At 35.1% G+C, this 27,108-nt stretch overlaps 1 protein-coding gene and 1 long non-coding RNA gene across 2 annotated transcripts; both read left to right on the top strand.

Annotated features, from left to right (window-relative positions):
- The first annotated feature begins 74 nt into the window (after positions 1-74).
- On the top strand, positions 75-1,933 carry LOC127857672 (uncharacterized). Its single transcript, XR_008038547.1, has 3 exons — positions 75-380; positions 839-947; positions 1,808-1,933. It is a non-coding gene; the product is annotated as an uncharacterized LOC127857672 (long non-coding RNA).
- A 449-nt stretch (positions 1,934-2,382) lies between these two features.
- LOC127856964 (gamma-aminobutyric acid type B receptor subunit 2-like) lies at positions 2,383-25,187 on the top strand. The gene is made up of 8 exons (XM_052393172.1): positions 2,383-2,439; positions 3,014-3,097; positions 4,934-5,084; positions 5,716-5,851; positions 7,707-7,814; positions 20,483-20,605; positions 21,216-21,551; positions 21,863-25,187. Exons 3-8 carry the CDS (start codon positions 4,978-4,980, stop codon positions 21,968-21,970), a joined length of 918 nt encoding a protein of 305 aa, XP_052249132.1. The 5' UTR covers positions 2,383-2,439; positions 3,014-3,097; positions 4,934-4,977; the 3' UTR covers positions 21,971-25,187.
- The last annotated feature ends 1,921 nt before the right edge of the window (positions 25,188-27,108 follow it).

Genomic DNA, 27,108 nt, shown 5'->3' with positions numbered 1-27,108 from the left:
TTATTCCAGCCCTTCAAGCAAGATTTTTATGGCGAGTGGTACGTGTTTATCGTTCCCCTGTTTATTTCAAGCCTTCAAGCAAGTTTTATACGGCGAGCGGTTCGTGTGCATCTTACCCCCTGTTTATTCCAGGCCTTCAAGCAAGGTTAATACGCAGAGCGGTGCGTGTGGATCTTTCTTCCTGTTTATTACAGGCCTTCAAGCAAGGTTTATACGGCGAGCGGTACGTGTGGATCTTTACTGAACAGGTGTATGAATTCCGTTGGGTGAGGGCCACAGCCGACTGCACACTGGAACAGGTTCAATTGGTCGCCAACGGTCGCTTTGGGATGTACTTTCAGAATATGAGTTCGTCAACCGAGCGAACTATAACCGGACGGGTGTGTGTTTATTCTTAAACCTAACAGTATGTGACTTTTAAAAAGCCATGTGATCAGTTTTGCAAACATTCTTATGCTCAATTAGTATTGGCATTGTATGAATTAACACTACACTGCAATGTAAATTTACTGATATTCTGACTACTTATCGAAAATAGTTTCAAATGAACCATACTATTTTGTTTCGCTTGTTTTGGGGTACTTACACTCAGCCACGTGTTAGTAACATGGTAACGCAATGGTTTAGAAAGCATGATTCAGTTATCATTTACTAGTATATATTTTATTACACACAAAAACACTCACACGACTGAATATTTGTATGAAAGAGAATGTGAATAAGCATATCACCAAAAATATCTTAACAAACGTATAGACAACCGTTTAAAGGGAACCATCAAAGCATTTTAATGCATGTTTTTAATTATTGTGACTTTCAATGGTTTTGTTTCCGACAGACTGCTGAAGAAGAAGTGGTTATTTTAAAAACGAAGATTTTCAATTCATCATTCGAAATGTCGAGTACAGCCCCTTGGGTGTTGGATACAGCCTGGGCACTTGCTCTCGGTAGGTTTGTTCGACAGTAATAACATGATTTACATTTATTGTAAGGGATAATAATCGTTATCATATTAAGTTTTACAATTCTTGTTTAACCTAAATTTTTGAAGGCATGGCACCTTTATGACAAGATGAAAACGTTGAAGATAAACAGACGCATTGAATATTGAGGCTGTACGCAGAGTTGATTTTATTTTTTATTATTTGTGGTGGATGAAACATTTTGTTCACGATCCTACTAACACCTTGTTTGCTTGAAAATTTTCTGTAAATTCATCGCTAAATTGATAGCGTGCTATCTTAAAATCATGGATAATAGGTTTTGTATTTATATAATTATATATATTACTTGGAAAACCCTTTTCCCTCATCGTTGTTATAGATTTCCGATACTTACAAAACGAGTACACAAAAGTTATGAGGAAATTGTGCGCTTCATTCGTCACGTTATGGCATTCATGCGCATATTGTCTGTACGCATATGTTCATTTGATTGACATCGTTTTAGACGCACGTTCGATTTGTGATATGGGTAGTTGTGAGTATCGACGGGCTCTCAACCCGGTTATAATCCTAATAAATGCTTTGCATCGACCTTCTAAGACGGTGATCAAAATGTTGAACAGTGTGTGTTAATAATTAAGTTTCTGCTGGAGAAGAAGTTGATAAAAAACTAGAATTGCTTTCCTCACATAGTTTTTGGCGTTAAATTCGTTGCTATAATTGCTCTAAAAATGTGTATGGCATATTTAGTACATTATGATCATGTAATCATACAATTAACACATTTTTTTCTTTAAGGATATATCGCATCCAACAATCAAACCTCTCAAAAGTATCATTAAACCGCATATGTACATTTTCAGGTCTCAACAATAGTATTAAATACCTTAAGGAGCAAGGACTGTCCCTTACTAACTACTTTTATAGTAAACAACACCTGGCTGCCATCATGAAAGGAATGGACGATGTAGCCTTTCTTGGCGTCACGGTAAAGACGGTTCCGTATTTATTGGCTGAATTATTTTATTATCCGCTTTAGTGAATACAGTCGCTTTTTGAGAGTTACGAATGTCGTATCATTTATAATACGGTATGCGGGGTTTATTGTTATTTCGTACACGTTTCGTATTTTTACCCATTTATGCTTAGTGGACTCTCCCATCCTTCTAAATTGGATAAATTTATTTCCAAAATTAGGGATGTCTAGTATATGTATTTCTATATTTAGACTATTTCTTACAGAAATTCCTTTAAGCAAACAGCGCAGACCCTGATGAGACGCCGCATCATGCGGCGTCTCATCTGGGTCTTCGATGTTTGCCAAGGCCTTTTTTTAGACGCTAGGCATAAATGGGTTAAATTATGCTGAATATACGTAGTATTTGTATCAACGATTGACGTATTGTTAGCATCAGAATTCCACTGTTCTAGGGACCGGTGTCCTTTGACAAGTCTCACAGTCGTATTGGCATCACGTACCTGAAGCAACAGTTTGGTGAGAAGCGTATTACGTATGGTTCTGGAAGTTGGCTTATGTATTTGCTTATTTGCTTGAAAAACCGCAAATAAATAAACACACATAGAGATAAAGTTTGTACACGTTGCGAAACAACGACATATTAACGAGCTGAACATATTCCAATAATTCTTTTGTTTGCCTTTGGGTAAGTTAAGATCACCTTATGGCGAAATTCGATTAACCGTTTACAGCCTGAACGTTTGGAAATCAATTTTTGACGGACCTGGTCACACAAGTACCATTTAAACTGTTTTACGGATCTTCAATACAATAAGCTTGGTGATAAATTAAATAGCGTACTGGCAGTTGTAGAGTTAATTTGGTTTCATGTTCACGAAGAAAGTAGTGCATCTACTTGTGTAAATCGGTCAAAATAAACATTTTACATCTAACCGTTTCGATAGTTCTCACAGGCTTCATATGGTACACTTCTTTCAACTAATTTAATATCATTGAACTAAAATTGTTTGTACCAAAGACTTTCCACATCGTGCAAACTCTCTTCAATCAGAAAAACAATCGAAAATATAGAAGAATACCTTTTTTACAGCGTCATACACGAGGGACCTGGCATCGTATGATATTACCAAAGATACACTGCATTGGTTCGTTCCATACAATTCCATCTGGAAAGGTACATTTGTTGTTTTCATTGTTAAATAAAAATATTTTTCTTATAATTTAAATAAGATTTAGATCTACATCACACATTAACAGGAACAACGTTGTTGTGTTTCATTCTACATGTGACAAAACAGAATACACATATCAGTTATTCTTTTGGCATATTGTTTATTATCATTTACTCTATAGCATATTGATTATTCTCATGATAGAAATTTAACTCCAGATAGATTTAATAATAGAGAAATATTTTAATAATATGTTTGAGTAATTGATTAGAAACTGTTATAATTACTAATATGTAAGAAAATGTTAAAAGGTTATTTACATCAATATTTATATCTTATACGTAAGCAGATGTTAAAAGTTTAAAGTGGTCAAACTATTTGAGAGTTCATCTCGTGCATGTAAAGACTAGTTAAAATATTGGAAGGTTTGTCGATAAGCAAGTAAACATGATAAAGTTTGGGGTAAATAAATTGAAAAGTTTAATACCATATGTTAAGATAAGAAATTGAGGGATTATATAACTGACAGACATTTGATTAACGGAACAGGTCAACCTATTGACATATAGGATTGTTATTACCTCATTTATCGTTGTAACGGTACATATGAAAGGGGTCAACAGAAAATTTTATTTGTACAGGCCATATAAAATAATTCCCATGCATTCACAGGCAAACACAACATAAAGTTTTATGTCACACCGAGTAATGAGGTTTTAGAATATTCAATAAGCATGTAAGAACTCGAACAGTTTGGGCTATCAATTTCCAAGGTGCAATGTAACCAACCCGTAATATGCCCGGACCTTGGTGACCAATGGAAATTACAAGTAAATTTTATGTAAATTAACCTGGGGATTAAATGCAGTGTTTTAGTTAGTGGCGGGAGTCTGCGGTTAGAGATTTGTCACGTTTTCTTGATGTGGCGGCCATGCTGGCCGTCGCGCTGTAAAATTTTATTTCATGAACATTTGCAAGCGTTGTGTTAGAAAATATTCAACAAAAATAAATCTCGATGAAAACAGAAATGAACTCTGTTTGTTACTGTGTGTTCGCCAGGAGCAATGTGTAATTACGTGACATACACGTTTGACTAAAAATTTTCACAAGCGTATGGATTAAAAATGCAATTGTTATTAAATTGATAATATAACTAAATAAGCTTATAGCTTGCATGATAATTCTATTATCTAATGTTTCCACTAACATGACTTTTAACAACCGTGTTTGATGCGATAATTATGTACTACATTTTTCAATATAACATATAATAAGTCTATCGTGTTGGAAAGGCTGAAGGTCGCTAAGTTAACCCATTTATGCATAGTGTACTCTCCCATCCTTCTAAATTGGATGAATTTATTTCCAAATTTAGGGATGTCTTGCATATTTATTTCTATATTTATAATATTTCTTACAGAAATTCCTTTAAAATAAGAGCGAAGACCCTGATGAGACGCCGCATAATGCGGCGTGTCATCTGGGTCCACGCTGTTTGCAAAGGCCCTTTTTCTAGACGCACGGCATAAATAGGTTAAGAACGCATGATATCGATTGTTTACTTTTAATCGTTAAGATGTTCGTACGAATTAATGTCAATACATATCTGTGAAACACATGTGTGTTATTCTTAAATACGTTAAAAGAGTATCATCGCTAAGCAAATCGAAGTTTGTTGTGTACTTGCTTGATTTGCATATGATGTAGTATTTATATTTACGGCTGCTTTTATTTGGACGAGTTTCTTAAATAAAGAGTTGTTTTTTGTACGCCAAGTTAAATACGAGTTTATTCATTTTGAACACAATTTGGGTACCTTTAGTGTAACCTTTTTTTAGATGGACACATTCCACAAGACAAATTTATTTACCGAGAAAACTTAATGAAGCCCAATAATGCTGCTGCTGTTATCATGTTGACGTTCAGCACACTCGGGTGTCTGACCTGCTTGTGTTTCCTCGCTTTCAACATCATCTACAGAACAAATTGGTGAGACGTTGCGTTAAATATCTATAAAAAAACATAAATGCATTTATTGTTTATCGATAAATGAATGTATTATTGACTTAATGTTGTTTATACAGTTAAGTAACATATCTGCACTTGGCACTTGCCTTAAAGAAATAAAACTAGAGGATGTTAACAAGAACATCCGTTATGTTATATAATAGTATTTATTTAATATGTATTAAATATAGCAAAACTTAAATTTACCTTTCATTTTGTTTCAAACATACCTAGGACAGTAATGTTGGATGTAGTGTCCAGTATTTTCAATTGGTCCAGTGCCTTAAAGAAACAAAACCGAGAGGATATGAACAAGAAAATCCGTTCAGTTGATGTTCAGATCGATTTCCACCAATATCTGTCGTTTCAGTTTCCATTTATTTAAAAAATAACTCGAATTTTGTTGTTTCAAAATACTTACGTAAGAAGTATTGTTAGATGTACATAATGCAAACATGAACATTCTGTTTGGTGATAAATACATGTATCATTGATTGAATAATGTGTATTGTGACCCAATAGTATATACACTTGGTCACCTACCGAAACGAAACAAAACTAGAGAACGTTAAGAAGTTCTGTTCTTATGTATTTTTGTTTCAAATACACGTAGGGCAGTGAAGATGTCAAGTCCCAACATGAACAACGTGATCATCTGCGGATGTTTGTTCATGTATATCGAGGTCTACGTCAGCTCCTTTGACTATCTGCATGTTCTGAATGACTCAATCGGCAGCGCAATGTGCATGGTAGGAAACATGACGATGTAGCAATGTGCATGGTAGGAAACATGACGATGTAGCAATGTGCATGGTAGGAAACATGACGATGTAGCAATGTGCATGGTAGGAAACATGACGATGTAGCAATGTGCATGGTAGGAAACATGACGATGTAGCAATGTGCATGGTAGGAAACATGACGATGTAGCAATGTGCATGGTAGGAAACATGACGATGTAGCAATGTGCATGGTAGGAAACATGACGATGTAGCAATGTGCATGGTAGGAAACATGACGATGTAGCAATGTGCATGGTAGGAAACATGACGATGTAGCAATGTGCATGGTAGGAAACATGACGATGTAGCAATGTGCATGGTAGGAAACATGACGATGTAGCAATGTGCATGGTAGGAAACATGACGATGTAGCAATGTGCATGGTAGGAAACATGACGATGTAGCAATGTGCATGGTAGGAAACATGACGATGTAGAACGTATCGAAAAGCTACATATTTAATAAATTTAAGCATTGGGAAGTACGAAATACAATTGTGCAGAAAAAGACGTTAACATGTAGCTAACATATAATTTCCATTGTTTTGATAAAGGCATTATGCCGAAACGTCAATTAAAGGAGTAGAATCATTGGAGTAGTTTAAATTTGAATCAATGTTTCGTAAATAAATTATTAATAAAGTATTAAGATGTGGTTTAAATCGAAACCGATGTTTCGCAACTAAATCAAAACATTAAGAAGTTGTTTAAATATGGACCGATGTTTCGTAAGTGTTACGTCAAGCTATTCCCTACTCGGCTTATTACCTGAATGTGCTTTGCATAATAACATTTAATCATTGTGATCTTCGTTTCAAAGAATATGGTGAATTTAGTCCTACATACTAGTAATCTGATCGCGCTATTTCGGCGCAGACCCTGATGGCACGCCGCATCATGCGGCGTCTCAACTGGGTCTACGCTGTTTGCCAAGGCCTTTTTTCTAGACGATAGGCATAAATGGGTTAACGTCTTAATTAAAGTTCCTGTAGGAAAAATGACCATGAGCTAATGCGAGGGATTCTAAACCAAGATTTATTTTGGCGTAAAACTTTATTGACATTCTCTTTTTCTCATGCATGATTGCCACAATTTTCTAATGCAATCCTTTCAGACAATAATTCTGAGTCATTTAAGCAATATAAGTGTTTTATTCTTTCTTTACGTATTACATATTATACAATGTGTTCGCGTTACGTGTGTAGTGGCATGTTGTAGTTTAGTAAATGTTGCTTACCTTTTTTATTATTGGACATACCGGTACCTAGCATTACAATTATGACGCATGGCCATATGGCAGGCACTTAACTGTAATATGGCAGCGATATCATAGGTGCTAGCAGTTCACTTTCTGCATGCCAATTTAAACCCTTCTTGATGTCAAAATTGCAACTGAACTAGTTTTACTTGATCTTCGAAATACGTTTTATGACGTGTATATCGGTCAAGATAAGTTGTTAAGGTCAAGTATATGAAATATTTAGTTGGAATTTGTGTAGTGGTAATATTCGAATATAAAGCAAACACATTTTCGGTTGACTCAGCATATCATTCTTATCACAGCTTAAAAGTCCTATAATTGTGGCCAGTGAAACATTGCGACATGACGAAAAACAACTAACAATAAATAAACCGCAATTCCAGAATTGGAAATGGCAATTCATACCATAGCAGGGGGAGGGGGGGGGGGGGGGGGGGGTTACCGGCGCCAAAACATAACGTTTGTATTTATAAAACATTAAAGTGTTAATGAAATTTAATGTTTTTATTTTGTCGCATAATAGGTGTTGCTTGGAGGGTCCATAACAATTCTTAAATTGCAGTCCAAGGTGTGGCTGTTGTCGGTAGGCTTTACGCTGCTGTTCGGGGGTATGTTCTGCAAGACGTACAGAGTTCACTACTTATTTCGAGAGCATCGAGCAAGAAAGAAGGTATGTGATTGATCTCTCCCATGGCAGGACATTGACCTCACGAGAAACATTGTATCCTAGTCATGTGCCATTATGCATTTTTCTGAAAGCATATCCTTGGCTGGATTTAATAATACGTATTGCTATAATGTAGCATTTTTATGTTTGTATGATTGATTGCAAAAGTATTATTGAAACTTAAAGCGGATGAAGGCCTTTCTTTATTATTCTTTGTTTTTTCGGACCCCAACATATTGTCACGAGCCGAGCGGTAGCTGTGATTTTACTTCAATTTCTTTAACTATTCCAACTTGAAGCTTTTGTTCAAGTTTAACATAGAACTAAAATGGACTCTGATAAACAGTAAACTAAGAATAACATTTTGCCTATTCAGTTGTTTTAAAATTGTCAAAGAAAAATATAAACTCAAGATTTATAACCTTTCTAAATTTTATTCATTCATAACGAATAAATAAATAACAACTTCCAATATATATATTTCTTAACAGACAGATTAATTCTCAGACATTTACATTATAATACAGCAATATACACGTACATGTCAAGTATTTGCACTCTCTATTTTATAATGTCCTAAAAAGATGACACATGCAGTTTAAATTATTTATAAAATTCAGTCTTAATTTTTAATAGCTAAGTCTTATTGAAAACTATATTTTAAATGCTTATATAAGAAAAATAAAATAGGTCTCACACCTAGGAAAACAAAGTTCAGAGTCCTTGAATGAGAATTTTCAGTGCCTTTTATACTCTCCAAAAGCGCACACATAACGTTGTGCAATAATAACGTAAAAGCGCACATATGAATTGTGCACAAAAATCGCACAAACAACGCGCAGCAAAGCGCGCAAGAGCGCACAATAGAATTTGAGCGTTCTTGACACGGTAAATGTCACTGATATTAAAACGATATTTCTGACAATATTACTATGAAACAGAAGTCAAATTTATATCAATTAAATAAATAAATCATTTATAAAGACAACTATTACCTTTTTAAACAATTTTTAAGAAGGAATATGAGTATTAATCAAATTATTTCGTATGACTAACCTGTCAAAATACTGTAGTCAGTGTAAACTACCCAGAAGGCACTTATGTCAGCATCAGGAAATCAACTTCCTGTTTATGCAAAAATGGCTGCCACATTAACAGACGCTAATAAAATGAGACTTTTAAAAAAGGATATTACAAATAATAAAGAAGCGCAAAAGGTAGGCATCGGCTGTTATCAGCTCTAACTTCCACACAGCATCCAATAAAAGCATTAAATAACAGTGACATAGTCATTTAGATGCAAAACATAAACGGTAAAAATGAACTATGTACATGTACATAAACACATGTTTTCATAAACAATCTAGAGCATGACATTACCCCTCCTTCAATTTTAAAGGTCCTCCTATAAATAATTAAGTTATTAAAAATTTGTACTTTAACTCTCTAACAGTTACAATATCAGTAAAACTGTAATATATAAAAAAAATAAACACTTTGTACAGTGTGATTTAGAGCATTTTTTAAGGTACAACACTTTGTACAGTGTTATGTTTCACTGCTTAAAGCACAAGAACTACCATACAACAAAATGCTGTAAAAACAATCACAACAAATTTCAATCCTATGTACAATAATAAATTATTTGAGATCAGAGAAAGTCAATATAAATAATGTGATGACTAGACTTCCAATTTGTACACGTAAACACAATGTAAATAATTTAACTGACTGTTCAGCAATATTTTTACATACAACAAAAAAAATTACTCTCAAGAAAATCTTGAATACCATATTTCAACTTGAATACCAAAGTTAATAAGTCAACATGTATTTACTTGCAAACATTTATACTTAAATAATTATTAAACCTTCTAAACAAAATGACTAGATAATTTAAAGCACTAAATGATACAATCCTGAATATGCAAAGCTTTAAAAGATGTTATTCAAGGTTTATTGTAAGTGAAATGACAATGTTTCAATATTTCAGACAACTAATACATACGACGATGCACGAATCTTCTGTCGCGGTGGTTTTCCTTGTCATGTCTGTCCCTTGAGTCGTGATTTCTGGGGCGCAAAGGAGAACGGTCACGGTGCTGGTTGTATCGGACGGTAGATGTTTCAGTTGCAGAATGGTCAAGACGGTGATGGGTGTTGCTGTGGCTGTAATCCGGATGATGATATGTGGGTGGGGGACACTCAGCTGCTGGTTTTGTGGGTTGGTTTTGACTCCTCAGGATGTCAGTGAGGTCTGCCATGCTCTTTGTGAAGTCACAATTGAAGCGATACTGCTTGTTGATTTCTGTGTGTATATTTTTCAAGTTGTTATTGATGTCTGCCAACACAGCCATTAGTTCATTGTGTCTTTTAACAGAAGAGTTGGATGAGACTGATGATGAAGATGATGAAGAGCCAGATGAAGAGTCAGATGTTGTTTCAGGGGCAAGAGCACGACATTCTTCGATGGTTGGCAGAGTGGTCAAAGGATTTTCTTGGTCGATTATGGCTTGAGGTGTTTCTGTTTGTGCGGTGTGAGATGGTGGGAGGCTGGACAGGGTTAGTTGATTTGGTGCTAGCGTTGGGGTGTTTGTTGATGTTCCGATGACATTGATCAGTTGTTGCAGGGGGCCTATGCATTCCGAGAGGTTGACGTAGGTGATGGGTTGAGGTTGAAATGTCTGAAGAGGAGTGAACTGGACGGTTGTGCTGGAGAAGATTGCTGTAGGAAAGGAGACAGTGGCCAGTTGCTGACAGGACTCAGGTCTGGAAGCACAGACTGTATGGCTTGAGACAGAATGTCAGGCTTCTTGGAGATGGAGAGCCAATGGCGTTTGCTTTCTTCAGCAGAAAGGACAGCAACATCCCGGTCAGTAATGAGATATGGAGATTGATTACTGACAAGGAACTCTGGACTGTCAGGGATGTTTTTCTCCTGGAGCACAAGTGCATGACGACGGAAACTGTGAACATGCTTTTCCAGTTATTCGCGTTTGAAACATCTGAAGAGGCACAGACGACAGTAGTATGGAGCTTGATCCAGACTCATGAGCTTCTTCAGGAAATGGTTGTACACGCGGTATTTTGCCTCAATGTACACTTTGTCCATCCGATGGTAGCATTTCAGGCACTGATAGGCGCGACGACGTTGACTACTGGATGAGAATTGAGACACGATGGAAAGATGATTGGATTGTCGACTGAAAATGAATAACAAGCATGTTGTTACTTTTCTTCTGAAACATATTTTAGTCACATCACATCACTTACAAATAACTGTTCTCCACTTATGTCTTTGGATTATGTATATTTCCTTTCGCCGAAATTAAAATTAAAAAATAAATAAATAATTGATTTCGTTCAAATTCTGATGAATTTAATACCCAATTACACTGAATCATTTCACTGACGAAAATTCAAATGCAAAATATCAACAACGCTCAAATTCACTGCTGTGCTTTCTGTTGCACTGTTAACTTGATAACAATTATTTTGTCAGACTCAAAACCCGTTCTTATTCTTAATCATTGCATTTTATCAATCGGTTCCCAGCTCATTGCCCATCACACATGGTGATTCATTCCCGACCATACTTAAGGTCAATCTTTCCCTATTCAATACCGTGAATACCCGTTCTTAAGACTTTAATCAACTCTCTGACATTTTAACTTCACAACTTAATCATGCCACAAGTTAACTATACATCTCTTCTATAACAGAATCACATTAGCACTATTCCATCACAAATACTGTTTTCTTTTGTTGACATTACTTATAACAACAATTACAAGAGCTGATTTTTTTCATAACTATGTATCCATTGTGATTTTTGAGGTGCAAATACTTTTACAGTTTTAAAAATACACATTTTTAAGACACAAATAAATAAACAATATAAAATTTTTCTCTGCATCATCTAATGCAATGAAGTTCATACAATCTTGGTTTACACTCATGTACATGACTAAAACAAATGTTATAACTGCACACAAAATATATTAAAACACAATATGAAACATCATGGTTTAAAATTTTAACTTCCGTTGTTCTTTCAGAATCCATTTTGGCACTCGATCTCCTTCGTATGGCTTGAGTTTATTATGATGAACATTTTTTTCATTTCCTTGCTTGTCTAGTTGTAACTTGAAATTCACTTCTGAAATTTTCTTGCTCACCAGGAAAGGACCATCGTATGTTCGTTCTAACTTCGGTGCTATTCCAGGCTTTCTTGCTTCATTGAGATACCAAACAACATCACCAGTGTTGTAAATGTTTATTGACACTCTTGCATCATAAATTGCTTTGTTGCGCTTGGCAGCAGTCCCAAGGTGATCCCTTGCTACCTGATGTGCCTTTTGAAATCTTGACCGCAGCCAGTCGACATAATCTCCATACGATGTAATAGTGTTGTTGTCGCATGTTGTTGTGCTACCAAACACCAACTCTGATGGTAAACGGACTTCTCTGCCAATGGTAAGAAGGTTTGGGGTCAATGTGGTGGACTCACTAGGTGTGGCTCTATAAGCTCCTGCGAGGCATCCTAGATTCTTATCCCATTGGTCTTGTTCTCCTCAAAGGTATGCCTTTATCATACGCACCAAGGTCTTGTTAAAACGCTCTGTTTGACCGTTGCAGTGTGGGTTTCGTGGACTGGTCCTTATCTTTCTTATCTCCAGCATTCTACACAACTCCTTGAAGACCTTGCTCTCGTAGTTTCGACCTTGATCGCTAAGGATGTTTAGCGGACAACCCCACCTTGAAATGTATTCATTGAGAATGCAAGATGCGCACGTCTCTGCGCTCTGATCAGGTACAGCTATTACTTCAACATATTTACTGAAAAGATCAGTTAGCACCAGAATATATCTGTTACCCCGGTCTGTGAGCGGCAGTGGACCAAGATAGTCTGTTGCAAGCACATCAAATGGTGCACCTGTTGTAATTGAACCCATAGGCGCTCGAGGTGTCTTCATTGGCTTTTTGTTCGCAGCACATGTGTCACACCTCTTAACATGCAAAAGGACATCAGTCTCCATTGCATACCAAAAAAAAACCGTTGCCGAATTTTCTCTAAGGTCTTCTTAACACCCAAATGACCTGAAATTACAGAGTTGTGATGTTCAAAAAGAACATCAGTTTTCATAACAAATGGAACAATAAATTGCAAGTGCTCATCAGTTTGGTTCTGTCTTATGAATTTCTTAAATAATAATCCATCTCGAACAAATAAAACATCCCAGAGAACCCAATAGTGTCTCGAAGCTGGGCTGAGTGCTAAGATGTCATAACAGCTGGGCCTTTTGTTTGTTTTTTTCGCCTCCAAAATACAGCTTATATCTGGGTCAAAAGATTGTAACTTCTATAGGTCTTCTAATGATTTATTGCATGCCCATGGTACAAAGTTTGGAAGCTGAGTTTGAAGTCCTGAACTTTCAGGCTTGTCTTCCATTTGTTTTGTTGACCTTATTGGTTGGGTATCGCACGTTTGCCCTTTGCAGGTTGCATTTACTCCCGTTAAACAATCATTAAAAAAGTCTTCATGAACCATGTCTTGTGCTTTTTTTTTGTGCACTTCTTACATGGACCACAATTTAGAGTTTCATTCATGTCTTCTCAATTGCAGTCGCAGTCTCTTGGGTTTCTACACCTTGATAAGGCATCGCAGTGACCTTGCTTGTGTCCTGGTCTGTATTCAACTGAAAAGTCATAATGTGACAAGATTTCAATCCATCTTGCAATTTTTCCTCTTGGTTCCTTAAGCTTGAAAAGCCATTTTAATGCTTGATGGTCACTTCTCACAACAAATCTTCGGCCTAACAAGTATTGTCGAAAATATTCAACAAAGTAACGGATTGCAAGAAGTTCCTTTTCAGTTACGCAATAGTTTTTTTCATTCTTGTTAAGTGCTCTGCTTGCATATGCGATAACACGTTCACGGCCATCTTGGTTTTGGTGAAGTACAGCTCCAATGCCAACGTCACTAGCGTCAACGTCCAAGCAGCATTCTCCAACCTGAAGTGGATATCCCATTATATTTGGACTGATCAGAATCTTCTTGAGATCTTCAAAAGACCTTTGGCAGTCATCATGCCACTTAAATGTCACATCTTTCTTCGTTAGCTCTACCATTTGTCTAACAAGTTTGGCAAAATCTTTAACAAATCTACGGTAATATGATCCCATAGCAACAAACTGTCTGACCTCTTTGACATTTGTGGGTACCGGCCACTGAACTATCTTTGCAACATTGATTGGGTTAGGCTTTATTCCTTGTTTCGATACCACATGCCCAAGAAACAAGACTTCTTCCTGTAAAATTTCACACTTTTCGGGCTTCAACTTCAATCCAGCAGCTTCTATTGTCTCTAAAACATCACACACTCTGCTCATATGCTGGCTAAAATCGGTGCCAAAGACAATCACATCATCAATATAAATAAGACATGTTTCCCATTGTAAACCTTGAAGAGCAAGCTCCATTGTCCTCTGAAAGGTTGAACAAGCATTGTTGAGTCCAAACGGCATTCTCAACATTTCATAATGTCCATATTTACAGACAAATGCACTTTTTGGTATATCTTCTTCTTTGAGTGGGATCTGGAAATATCCACTAGTAAGGTCAAATGTGCTAAAATATTTAGCACCAGCTACAGCATCTAGGCAATCTTGCACTCGCGGCAGGGGAAATCCATCTGGTTTGACAAGGGCATTTACTCTTCTATAATCTATGCATGGTCGGACCTGTCCATTTTTCTTCATAACCAACAAAATAGGGCTTGCCCATGGTGACGTACTTTTTCGTATTACTCCCTTGTCCAGTAATTCTTCTATTGCCTTTTTTTCTGCTTCGGCATACGCCATTGGCACTCTTCTTGGCGCTTGTTTCACTGGTTGTGCATCACCTGTATTGATGGGGTGCTCTGTTAAGTTTGTCAAACCAATGTCAAGATCATTTTTTGAAAAACTATTTTGAAATCTAATGAGCAGCTTTGCTATGACTTGTTTTTCTTCTTCATTGCAATTTTTAACTGACATATGGTACAATTTTTGTAAGTGTTCTGGAATTTCTTTATTTTCTAAGGATATTTCTTCTTGCACCTTATTGATAATTTGCTCTGATTTGTGACTGAAAGTAACTCGGCGTACTGAGAAATTATTGTCCTCTTCCTCTGTGTGTTCTTGACCTTTAAGTGTACTTTTTATACTGTCAATTTGTTCGGCTTGGCCTAATACTGAGTCTTGATTAATATCCACACTATATGGGAATGGATTTAAAAGACGTATTTTGCTTGTCGGGTTTCTTTTTATATCAACTAAAAATGAGGCCATCTTCAATGGATATGTTTCACAAAAGCGTTGTGTAGGTTGTACAATAAAGTCTGTTTTTTGAGACACATCATCTGATTCTTTACGCTCAATAAACACATCAATGACCGCTTCGCTGAGAGGTGGAATGATAAAATGGTCAGCTGCTGTTACTTTTCGAACATCGTTTTTCATTCCAATTTGAATACATGGTATATTTTTGCCTTTCAAAACTATGACTCCCTTTGACAAAAGTATATCTGCGGGACCTCCATCATCATTTTGCAGAATGTCTATTCCTAACAAAACATCATCCTCAATTTCAGCAACAATCAATTCTTTGTACATTGAGACTGGTCCTAATTCAATATTAAAAAATGCTTTTCCACATTCTTTTAAAGGAATTCCACTTGCACCTGTCAAACAAGCTGATTTGTTAAGCTGAGGTCTAATTTTAGGGTCCAATTTATTGTAAACTCTGTCTGAAATGATTGTTCTTGTTGCTCCGGTATCAGTTGTTAAAATAACTGGCACATTTTCAATATTTCCTTTGATATAGACACCACTACTAAATGCTCTTTTGCGCCGCAGAATTTCTTCGGCTACACTTGCTGAGTCATCATGGCCATTTATGCTTGCCAGGACCTCCCCTCGCTAATCGGCTTGGTCCTTTCATGTTTAAAGGCTGATTTTGATAGAAGTCTTTTCTTGCAACTTGCCCATTCTGATACCTGGCATTCTTCAATGGACAATCCCTAGCAAAATGATTTTCTTGGTTACAAGAATAACACTTAATTGTCTTGGGTTTTTGCTTAAAACCATGTTCAGTAGTTTGTTGTTGTTGTTGGGCTTGGGTTAACTGATTTAGTTTTTCAAGAACTTGTTGCAATACATCAGTTTCTTTGATTTTTGCAGCCTCTCCTGAAATATCAGTCTTCATGTCACATGTTTTGGTATTTTCTGAATTAAATTGCTTTTGCTGGCTCTTGTTTGGGACTCTATAGGCATGTTGGCTAGTGTCGTCATTATCTGTTTCAATCACTTCATAATCTATTTCAGTTTCTGATCCCGAAGTTCTTCGCACAAATTTTCTCTTTCTGTCATCGTGAAATTGATGCCTATTTCTGGTTTGTATGTAATTGACAACATGGTACACTGCTTCATCAATGTCCTCGGGTTCCTTAATAAACTCAATTTCTGACCGCACTTCTTCATCTCGTAGACCGTCCAGGAATCTTCTCACTAAATCTTCTTGCCGTGTTCTGTAGTCTCTCCTTGTATGGGCTTTGTCATACAGACGTTTAAGTTCTGCAGCATACTTCTCAGCTGTTTCACCTACTTTCTGATCTCGTTTGCTAAATTTTACAGCAAAAGTTCTTGGAGTTTCTATGACCCTAAATCTGTTGTTAATTTCACTAACAAGTTCTCTATAGTTGGTTAAAACTTCATGATTCAGTTGAGTGAACACAAATTCACCAGCACTGCCTTGCAATTTTGGTAATAAATTGTCAAGTTTTTCTTCTTCATTCCAATTAAGTCTTTCAGCAATAATTTCAAACCTGTTAATCCATACTTTCCACTCATCTTTGCCAGTAAAAGAAGGAATTTTCATGCTTGAACTGCATTTATGAGGGTTTACACTTCTTGTTTGCCTGTCATAAGACCTGTTCTCCCTTGGGTGCTGGTAGCCAATGTCCCACATTTGTTCACCCTGACCTCTGTCATTACAGGAAATGGTTATTGTTTGCTTCCTGTTCCTGGGGGGAAATTTGTACTTGTTTGTTGTTTTTATCACATAAATTTGCAAGAAGTGTTGTAACATTCTGTAAAGCATTTGACATCTGATTTTGCATTGACACCATATTTGTGACTGCATCTTTCATCCAATCAGTTGTATTGCCATTTGAAATTTCTATGTTGGAAACACTTTTGTTTAATCTAGGGGTACTGGACTTAGATGATATTGGTGCTGTTTTATTTTCTTGATATGGTTCTTCAGAATGCTGGTTAGCTGCTGTTCTGAAGAATACTTCATTCTCTTGTTCTGATTCGGAGTCTGACATTTTGCTTTCGAAGACTGGATTCAATCGCTGAATCTATGTAGAAATCAAAGATCCCACCGCTTCCACCATAAATTATGTCACGAGCCGAGCGGTAGCTGTGATTTTACTTCAATTTCTTTAACTTTTCCAAACTTGAAGCTTTTGTTCAAGTTTAACATAGAACTAAAATGGACTCTGATAAACAGTAAACTAAGAATAACATTTTGCCTATTCAGTTGTTTTAAAATTGTCAAAGAAAAATATAAACTCAAGATTTATAACCTTTCTAAATTTTATTCATTCATAACGAATAAATAAATAACAACTTCCAATATATATATTTCTTAACAGACAGATTAATTCTCATACATTTACATTATAATACAGCAATATACACGTACATGTCAAGTATTTGCACTCTCTATTTTATAATGTCCTAAAAAGATGACAAATGCAGTTTAAATTATTTATAAAATTCAGTCTTAATTGTTAATAGCTAAGTCTTATTGAAAACTATATAAATGCTTATATAAGAAAAATAAAATAGGTCTCACACCTAGGAAAACAAAGTTCAGAGTCCTTGAATGAGAATTTTCAGTGCCATTTATACTCTCCAAAAGCGCACACATAACGTTGTGCAATAATAACGTAAAAGCGCACATATGAATTGTGCACAAAAATCGCACAAACAACGCGCAGCAAAGCGCGCAAGAGCGCACAATAGAATTTGAGCGTTCTTGACACGGTAAATGTCACTGATATTAAAACGATATTTCTGACAATATTACTATGAAACAGAAGTCAAATTTATATCAATTAAATAAATAAATCATTTATAAAGACAACTATTACCTTTTTAAACAATTTTTAAGAAGGAATATGAGTATTAATCAAATTATTTCGTATGACTAACCTGTCAAAATACTGTAGTCAGTGTAAACTACCCAGAAGGCACTTATGTCAGCATCAGGAAATCAACTTCCTGTTTATGCAAAAATGGCTGCCACATTAACAGACGCTAATAAAATGAGACTTTTAAAAAGGATATTACAAATAATAAAGAAGCGCAAAAGGTAGGCATCGGCTGTTATCAGCTCTAACTTCCACACAGCATCCAATAAAAGCATTAAATAACAGTGACATAGTCATTTAGATGCAAAACATAAACGGTAAAAATGAACTATGTACATGTACATAAACACATGTTTTCATAAACAATCTAGAGCATGACATTATCTTTACAGACTGGTTTATGCGTATAGGACACAGAACATATAATCTTTATATCTATTAATCCCATGCATCAAGTCAAGCACTTCTGTCATGTTTGTTTCGACACGTCAGTTTTGTATCAGGTTTATCCAAACTTTCTTAAACAAACCAAACTGTTTGTATATTCATTTTAAAATAAAGAAGGTGTGTTATCATATTAATTCTTTTTTCTTTGTTATAGGTTTGCTTCAAGAATTACTTTAACGGATTAAAAGTACAATCCACTAAACATCTGCAATTATTATTGCTGCTGTTAATCTGTTAAGTCACGTATACTCGAGTGAAAATATTACATAATTAATATTGATCATTTAATTCAACATTCATAATATTCTTTTGTAAGAACGTTGATGCATATGCAATCAAAACAATGCTTATTTTTATTTAGGACAATTGCTTATGGTCGATTAGGAAGCGTGTTACACACATGGTTTAATGTTGAAATTAATAACATAAATTATCAGCTATTTTTCCAAGCGGAGTACATTGACATCTTCAGTTATTAAACTTTGTTTCCAATTTATTAATTGATTGATCATTGATCATATTTTCTCAAATAACATAAATATATACGATTTGTCACTGTTAGGAATACATGAGATTATGCCAGGAGTTGGAGTAACAAATAAAGAACAAGTTCGGAAAGTATGATTGATTTGTCGCAGTAAAAAGGGGCAACTTTTAGAAAAACAAAAACATTTTATAAAACTCTGCATTTAAACCAGATCTCAATGGTCTTCAGTTTTATGCTACATTCTTTAAAAGTGCCACCTCTTCATCAATCGAAATTTTGTTAGCTTTAGCAGGTTCTCCATTGTCTTCGGATGAAAGAAATTGATACAAATTAGAATCCGAGTTATCAAATGTCTTGCTAAAAATGCAATTTGGTTTACATATTTTTCTCGCCATTAATACTTTCAACAGATTGTTTTCACATTTTACAGATTTATTTCTGGAACGCACGACGTGATTTTTCCAAAGCATTTAATGTTGTCTGGTAAAGTTCATCCCTTAAATTGTTTAATGCATTTTTATTTTATTGACAGTAATTGCTTGTTTGTCCTTCTTTTTCATTGATAAGCTCATGGTTTTTGGCATTGCTTTGCCTCTTATAGCCATCATTAACGTTTCTATAAATAATGTATAGTGTATACAAAAATTAAAACTCAAATTTTGGAATCAATTTTGAACCATTGGTGTAGATGGTTTTTTTTCTGTTGGATTCTTTTTTAATGGATCAATTTTATGAAAAATTAGTTCAGTTATCCCAGACAATGTCAGTACAATTTACTTTATATAATGCACGAACAATTGTATATCTTAATGTTGATTTCTTATAGCTATACTTTATAATAGCATTACGGGATGTATAGGTAACTGAAAGGTTTAACATTTAAAACAGTACGCTATTATGAGGAACATGAAACTAATCACAACATAACATGTCACAGCAACTAGTCCATAACAAATTTGCGAAAGGAAATGAGAGATAACTTGATGTCTTATGTCTGACAATGTTTGAAATAAAAAGCTTTATGCAAACTAACGATCTGAATCTAAGTTTGCTAGGAAAAATACCAATGGTGATATTGGTTCCTATTGATGTAGATTAATTTTTGTTTTGTTTTTGCCTTCTCCTCCGACCTTGTGATGACTAATCGGTTTGTAAAACAAAATTAAAAAGTAAAGGCCTTAATCAAAGACTTGAAGTAATGAAACTAATTAAGTAACGAAGTTGTCTTACGGCGAAAAAGCTCTTGCACACAACCAATATAACCAATCTATGTTCATATCTATCTGTCGTGATAATCATAATAAGTAGTACTTAGGAAAACACTTGCGTGCACTGGCATTTCACTTGAAAGGTTGGATCATTAGAATTGTAGCTGATTATTGAGAAAATTATGAAGCCATTTAATGCGGAATTTATCAGGATAACGTTTTTTTGTGAGATAATCTTAGTTTAGCCGTTATAATAATTGTATGATTAACCACCAACGACATTTCCGCTATAATAATAATAACGATAATTTCTGTCAAATTGTGCAGCCTTTGAAAGACCGCCACCTGTTTGCGATGATTGCCGTGCTTTTATCTGTGGATCATGTGATTATCATTCCTTGGGCCGCCATATTCCCGTTTTCCTACAAGCGCTATGTGATGCCAAACAAGGTAGGCGTTTATACCATCATTAAAGGGGCCTTTTCACGTTTGGTTAAATTGACAAAATTGAAAAAAGTTGTTTCAGATTCGCGAATTTTCGTATTAGTTATGATATGTGTGAGGAAACAGAAATACTGAACATTTACCATGCTCTAAAATAACCATTATATGCACCTTGTGACGATTTAAAACCCCGAAAATTATAAGCGTTGCAACGCGAAACGAATTAATATTTTAGAAAGTTCAAAAAAACATTAGGCGTGGTATCTGGAAAAATGGCCGAGTGGTCTAAGTGGGTACTACTTTTACTACAGGACTCCTGGGGTCAGTGGTTCGAGCCCTGCTGAGGGTTACCTTTTTATTTTTCTTATTTTATTATTAATTTTTTTAGGCTTTTTGTATCTAATGTTTACATTTATCAATACAAAGCATTTTATGACAAACTTCATGACATGCCAAAATCTGTGAAAGACCCCTTTAAAATGGCGTGTTGTTCAACGATGTTTTTTAGTTGTATGTCGTCATAAAATGTATACTTTTTTGTAAACGCTCATATGTTGTATAAAAAAGTAACATCATTTTTAATGAATACATGATATAAAAATTATTTTTCTTCCAGGAATATGTTGACAACAACGTTATATACTCTGACGTAATCATGGATTGTCATAACGACAACCAAATCTACTGGACTATTGCCGTCTACGTCTACAAAGGTCTCATGCTCGCCATTGGCACGTTCTTGGCCTGGGAGACTCGTCACGTGACCATACCGGAACTTAACGATTCCAAGTACATCGCGACCTGCATATACAACGTCGTGGTCATCTGTATCTTCGAAGTGCCTCTGAGTCACCTGCTACCTGTTGAGCAGCCGACACTGATTTACGTACTGCAGTCTTGTCTAATTATCTTCTGCACTACATCATGCGCATGCTTAATTTTTATTCCAAAGGTAATACATAGCCCAAATGTTTTGTCTAATATTAAACTGAATAAGTTAAACGACTGAGCTTTAATAGTGTTTCAAATTTAGACCCAGACGCACCCATTACAATTTAATTACGTATCAGGGAACGATAATACTCAGTTTGCAAGTTTGCACTTGTATTTTGAACAATAGTTACCATTCAGAAATCCCGAAATATCTGGATTTGTTCTTGTGTTGTGGTGTTTTCCAGATGCAGGATTTGAGGAAAATCCTTTTTAATAGTAGGTGTCTATATTGTTGTTGTATCAGAATATTTTATGTTTACGTCTATCCAGCTTCGCTCGCGCAACAAGGTACAGGACAGGATGTTAAACGGACCTCCTTCGACGAGCGCCAGAACCGGCTCTACCATGGCGCCCGTATCAGTCACCAGCGCGTTTTGAATATGTATGTATCACAATACGCCTACGTCAAATATCAAGACGCAGTAAATACGTATGGATCACAATAAGCATATGTCCGACATGAAAACGCCGTAAAAATGTATCAAACAAACGCCTTAGCCCTATTTCAAAACGATGTAAAAATGTATGCATCCCAATGCGCCGAAGTCCAATATCCAAACGTTGTAAACACGTATGGATCACAATAAGCATATGTCAGACATGATAACGCCGTAAAAATGTATCAAAAACCGCCTTAGTCCTATTTCAAAACGATGTAAAAATGTATTTATCGCAATACGCCGAAGTCCAATATCCAAACGATGTAAACAAGTATGGATCACAACACGCCTATATCCAAAACCAAAATACGGTACACACGTTTGTATCAGAACACGCATAGTCCAATATAAAAACGCTAAAAACACACATGTTTGACAATAAGTTATCACAACGGTCTTAACACGAATGGATCACAATACGCATAGGTTTAATAAAAATCGTTCTAAACACGTAGTGATCACAATACCTCTAGGTTTGATACAGAACGATGTAAAACGTATGTGTCTTAATACGCCCAGGTTTGATACAAAACGTTGTACACACGTATGTATCCAAATAGGTCTAGGTTTGATGCAAATCGTTCTAAACACGTATTTATCACAATACGCCTAGGTTTGATATCACAACGATGTATATGGTTAAACAATTATCTAGCCCTCTATTAAGAACCAAAATATACAAGTAAGCATATTAGCGAATACATATTTATATTTATTTCATATAATTATGCACATCGCTTTTATATGTATTGCATATCTCCGATATCTTCGATTCAAAAATCGAACCAAAACATAGTTATTAACTTGATCACAATTAAAAACTGTACAATCAAATAAATACTAGTAAAATAATATATAACACTGAAACCCCAGTTGCACCAGTATGTGAGACTGATATCTAATAATCAGCTAAAGGTCTGTTATTATAAGCAGGTAACTAAATACGTCCTTTATAAGCGGAAGGTGAATATGTCGTTTTTATTGGCAAGGGACAATGTCCTTCATTAGTGGCGAATGAAAAGGTTCTTTGGCAGATGCCGGAGAATGAATTGCCTTAAAAACCTTAATGAAATAAACGTCACAAAGATTCTTATAGCGTATGCATGTTTGAAATAAATTGAATTGTATTCTTTGCACTATGGATTTAACTTTACCATTGTACACTTGATCAAATCGACACAAAATATGTAATATAGGTTATACTTTAACCCTTTAATAATCCAAGCTCCGTCGATGTTAAAATAGTTATACCACAGTTTAAAACTGTTGTAATTGATACTTATAAACAAGAGTGGTTTCGATCCGTTGAAAATAGCTCTGTTTAAGATATGTACCATGTATTCAAGTCAACATTTGTATACGAAAATTATTTAGATTTATTACCTAAATCACTAAAATACTATGTCGCAAAGCTTCGATCTTCCAGCCTGCCACTGAGAATTCAAACTGGAAGATATGCTGGTCAAAATATACCACGAAAAGAACGTTTTTGCCTTTGTTGTAACGAATTAGATATTGAAGATGAGTACCATTTTGTCTGTAAATGTCCATTATACGTTGATATTAGAAAAAACTATTTAAAGAAATGTTAATACAATAGGCCTTCTGTTTACAAATTCCACCAGTTGCTGAATACAACAAATAAATTTGAACTTATTAAGTTAGCCAAATTTGTAAAAGAAGCTCTGATTTTAAGAAATAAAATTACTAATGTTGTTAATTAATTTATATAGCAATCCTCCATATATTACCTTGCCTTTTCTTAACCGTATACGATGCTGATTATGTTATTGTTACTGCTATGTTTATCTCTGTAACTTTTCTTAAACGTATACGATGCTCCTTATGTTTATATTATTACTATGTTTATCTCTATGACATAATTGTATGTGAAATATCTAGCGTTTAGACGATGTACACTGTGCAAGTCTGAATAAATATTTGTCTTGTCTTGTATGTTAATGACAATTAAATCACGGTCATTAGCATAATTCGATTAAGTGGTAAATTGTATTACATTTGTAATGATATATTTATGACTATTATGAGTTTATTTACTCGGTAATACGTAATACCTTGATCGTTATGATAATTAGGCTGTTACCAGAGCGCCTGTGTGATTCATTCCATTTTAATACTAAGAATTTGTTATTTGTAGCAGCCGCCGGTGTGTTTGGCAAATCCCACACATATCTGATCACGATGCGTATATTCAGCGATGTGAATTGATCTAACGAGATGGGGCATTATAAAAACGCGTACCTTAGACGCTGTATATTTGAATAAAAATATATGTATATACTAGATGTAAATGTATACAGTATGTACTGAAATATATATCGTATGTACTGAAATGTATACCGTATGTACTGAAATGTATACCGTATGTACTGAAATGTATACCGCATGTACTGAAATGTATACCCGTAATACCGTATGTACTGAAATGTATACCGTATGTACTGAAATGTATACCGTATGTACTGAAATGTATACCGTATGCACTGAAATGTATACCGCATGTACTGAAATGTATACCGTATGTACTGAAATGTATACCGTATGTACTGAAATGTATACAGTATGCACTGAAATGTATACCGCATGTACTGAAATGTATACCGTATGTACTGAAATGTATACCGTATGCACTGAAATGTATACCGTATGGACTGAAATGTATACCGTATGCACTGAAATGTATACCGTATGTACTGAAATGTATACCGCATGTACTGAAACTATATGGTGGACGGGACATGCATCTTCTTAATTATGCTTTGTTGGTTTTGTTATACTGACGATGTATAGTTGGAAAGTCATAATAAAACACATGTTTATTTGGCATAGATTTTTGTGTCAGCATCACCGACCTTTCACAGATATGATAAACAAGAACATAAGAAATGCATATTTATGACATAAATATCAGAACTGTTTTGATGTATAACATTTTTTAAACAATTTTTTATACGCGTTCCCTGAAGAATCATATATCAATTATTTCTCCTTTTACAATGTTATACATATTGTGTTGCATGCATTTTATGCCATGTCAATATATATAATTCAGTGTATTTATTTGCTCTTTTTGTAATGTTGGGCATGTTAAGTCTGACATTGACAATTAAATAATTGAGTCGTGTTCTGAGAAAACTGGGCATAATGCATGTGCGTAAAGTGTCATCCCAGATTAGACTGTGCAGTCCGCACAGGTTAATCAGGGACGACACTTTCCGCCTAATCAAGATTTTCGGTAAGAAGGGACTTCCTTGAAACGAAATATACTATAAAGCGGAAAGTGTTGTCCCTGATTAGCCTGTGCGGACTGCACAGGCTAATGTGGGACGACACTTTGCGCACATTCATTTTGCCCAGTTTTCTCAGAACACGACTCCATTTATCTTATTCCTCATCGGTTTATGCTGCTTCCACTATTTTTAAAATCATTTTTAATGAGTTGTTTGTTTAGAAAAAATTGTTTCTGCAATACTTGATTTTCAGATAAACATAATATTTTACCATGTATAATAATACTTTTTGTTTTTTTTCTAATATTGTGTTGTTGTTTTTTTCAATTATAAACACAATTAAAAGTCTGTAGTTTTTTTAATTACATTCACGAACAAATGATAAGATGGATTTCATGAGTTCCAGCAAAATAAAAAAAGAAATACGCAGACCAATTATCAGTGTTTGTTATATCTTGGCGCCTGTATATATCAATATGAATGTTAAAATGAAAGTATTTATGTAGAACAATGCACTCTTTGTCTCATTATTTTATTAACAACTATTATTATCGATGTTAGAAGGACATATCTTATGTTATGAATCAGTCAAATATTTGTTAACTTCTTCCATTATATAATTTTTATAATTATTGCCTAATTTCATAATAATTATCATCAATGTCATTACACTTGTGTATTATGTATAATTGTATAATGCATTTAGCTAGAAAGTAATTGTATGCTTAAGAGCTAATAAATGTTGTTGTTGTTGTTGTTATCATCTTGGCGCCTGTATATCCGTATGTAGCAGGTGCTTATTAAGTAATGTAGACTCGACAGTCTGGAATGACTGTATGTCGCCTGAACAGAAATGTGCAAAAACATTAACGAATGTTAAGTCGGTTCTATGTCGGTATGAAATATGTTGTATGCCTCGCTAAAATCCGGCTGATGTTAGATCAATGTTTCATGGTGTCCTATCAACTCATGCGGTATAATTGTTTTTTACCAGTAATCCGTGCTGGAAGGGGTGGGGGGAAGTAGGGCAGGGATAGGGGTCATACTACGTAGGAGTGACGTTGCACAGGCGATCATTGCTTCCTATGTTATTTCAATAATCCGGACATTGGTTCATACATTTTATTTACTCGGAGTACATTGGTTTCTAAGAAACGCTGGTAGCGTCAAAGCATTCCACTAATGCGACTTTCAAAATAGCCTGGGAAGAACCTTTCGATCAAATCGGTACGCGTATTGGTATTACTTCCCGTGTTTCAAATACTTAGAACAGATAAAAAGCCAACCCCACCTATGTCAGTATTCCAAAGCCGATTTTTATATAATAAAATGACCAACGCGCGCCTACAACCACGATGATATAATTATAATAGGAGTATTATTTATTGAATGTCCCAACAAACAAGCCATCGTTGATATTACAAAGGAAATGCAACAGAATTTGCAGTCCCTTAAAGGTGCCTTTTCACAGATTTTGGCATTTTTTAACTTATTCATTAAATGCTTTATATCGATAAATGTAAACATTGGATTGTAAAAGCTCCAGTAAAAAATCAAGAATAAAATTAAAAAAGGAAAAGAACATTGCCCGGACCAGGTTTCGAACCAGTGACCACTGGAGTCCTGCCAGAGTCCTGAAGTAAAAACGCTTTAGCCTACTGAGCTATTCCGCCGAGTACACTTATTTGACGTATTTTATACCTTATATAAGCAATCTTCGTAGTTTCACAAAATTTAACGACATAAACAGAACTCTCCAAATTATTCAATCGTTTCGCGTTGCAACGCTTTATAATTTTTAGGTTTTAAAATCGTCAAAAGATGC

Source organism: Dreissena polymorpha, chromosome 14, assembly GCF_020536995.1.
Source record: "Dreissena polymorpha isolate Duluth1 chromosome 14, UMN_Dpol_1.0, whole genome shotgun sequence".
Classification (NCBI taxonomy): Eukaryota; Metazoa; Mollusca; class Bivalvia; order Myida; family Dreissenidae; genus Dreissena; species Dreissena polymorpha.
This window is presented reverse-complemented; position numbering and strand designations above follow the sequence as displayed.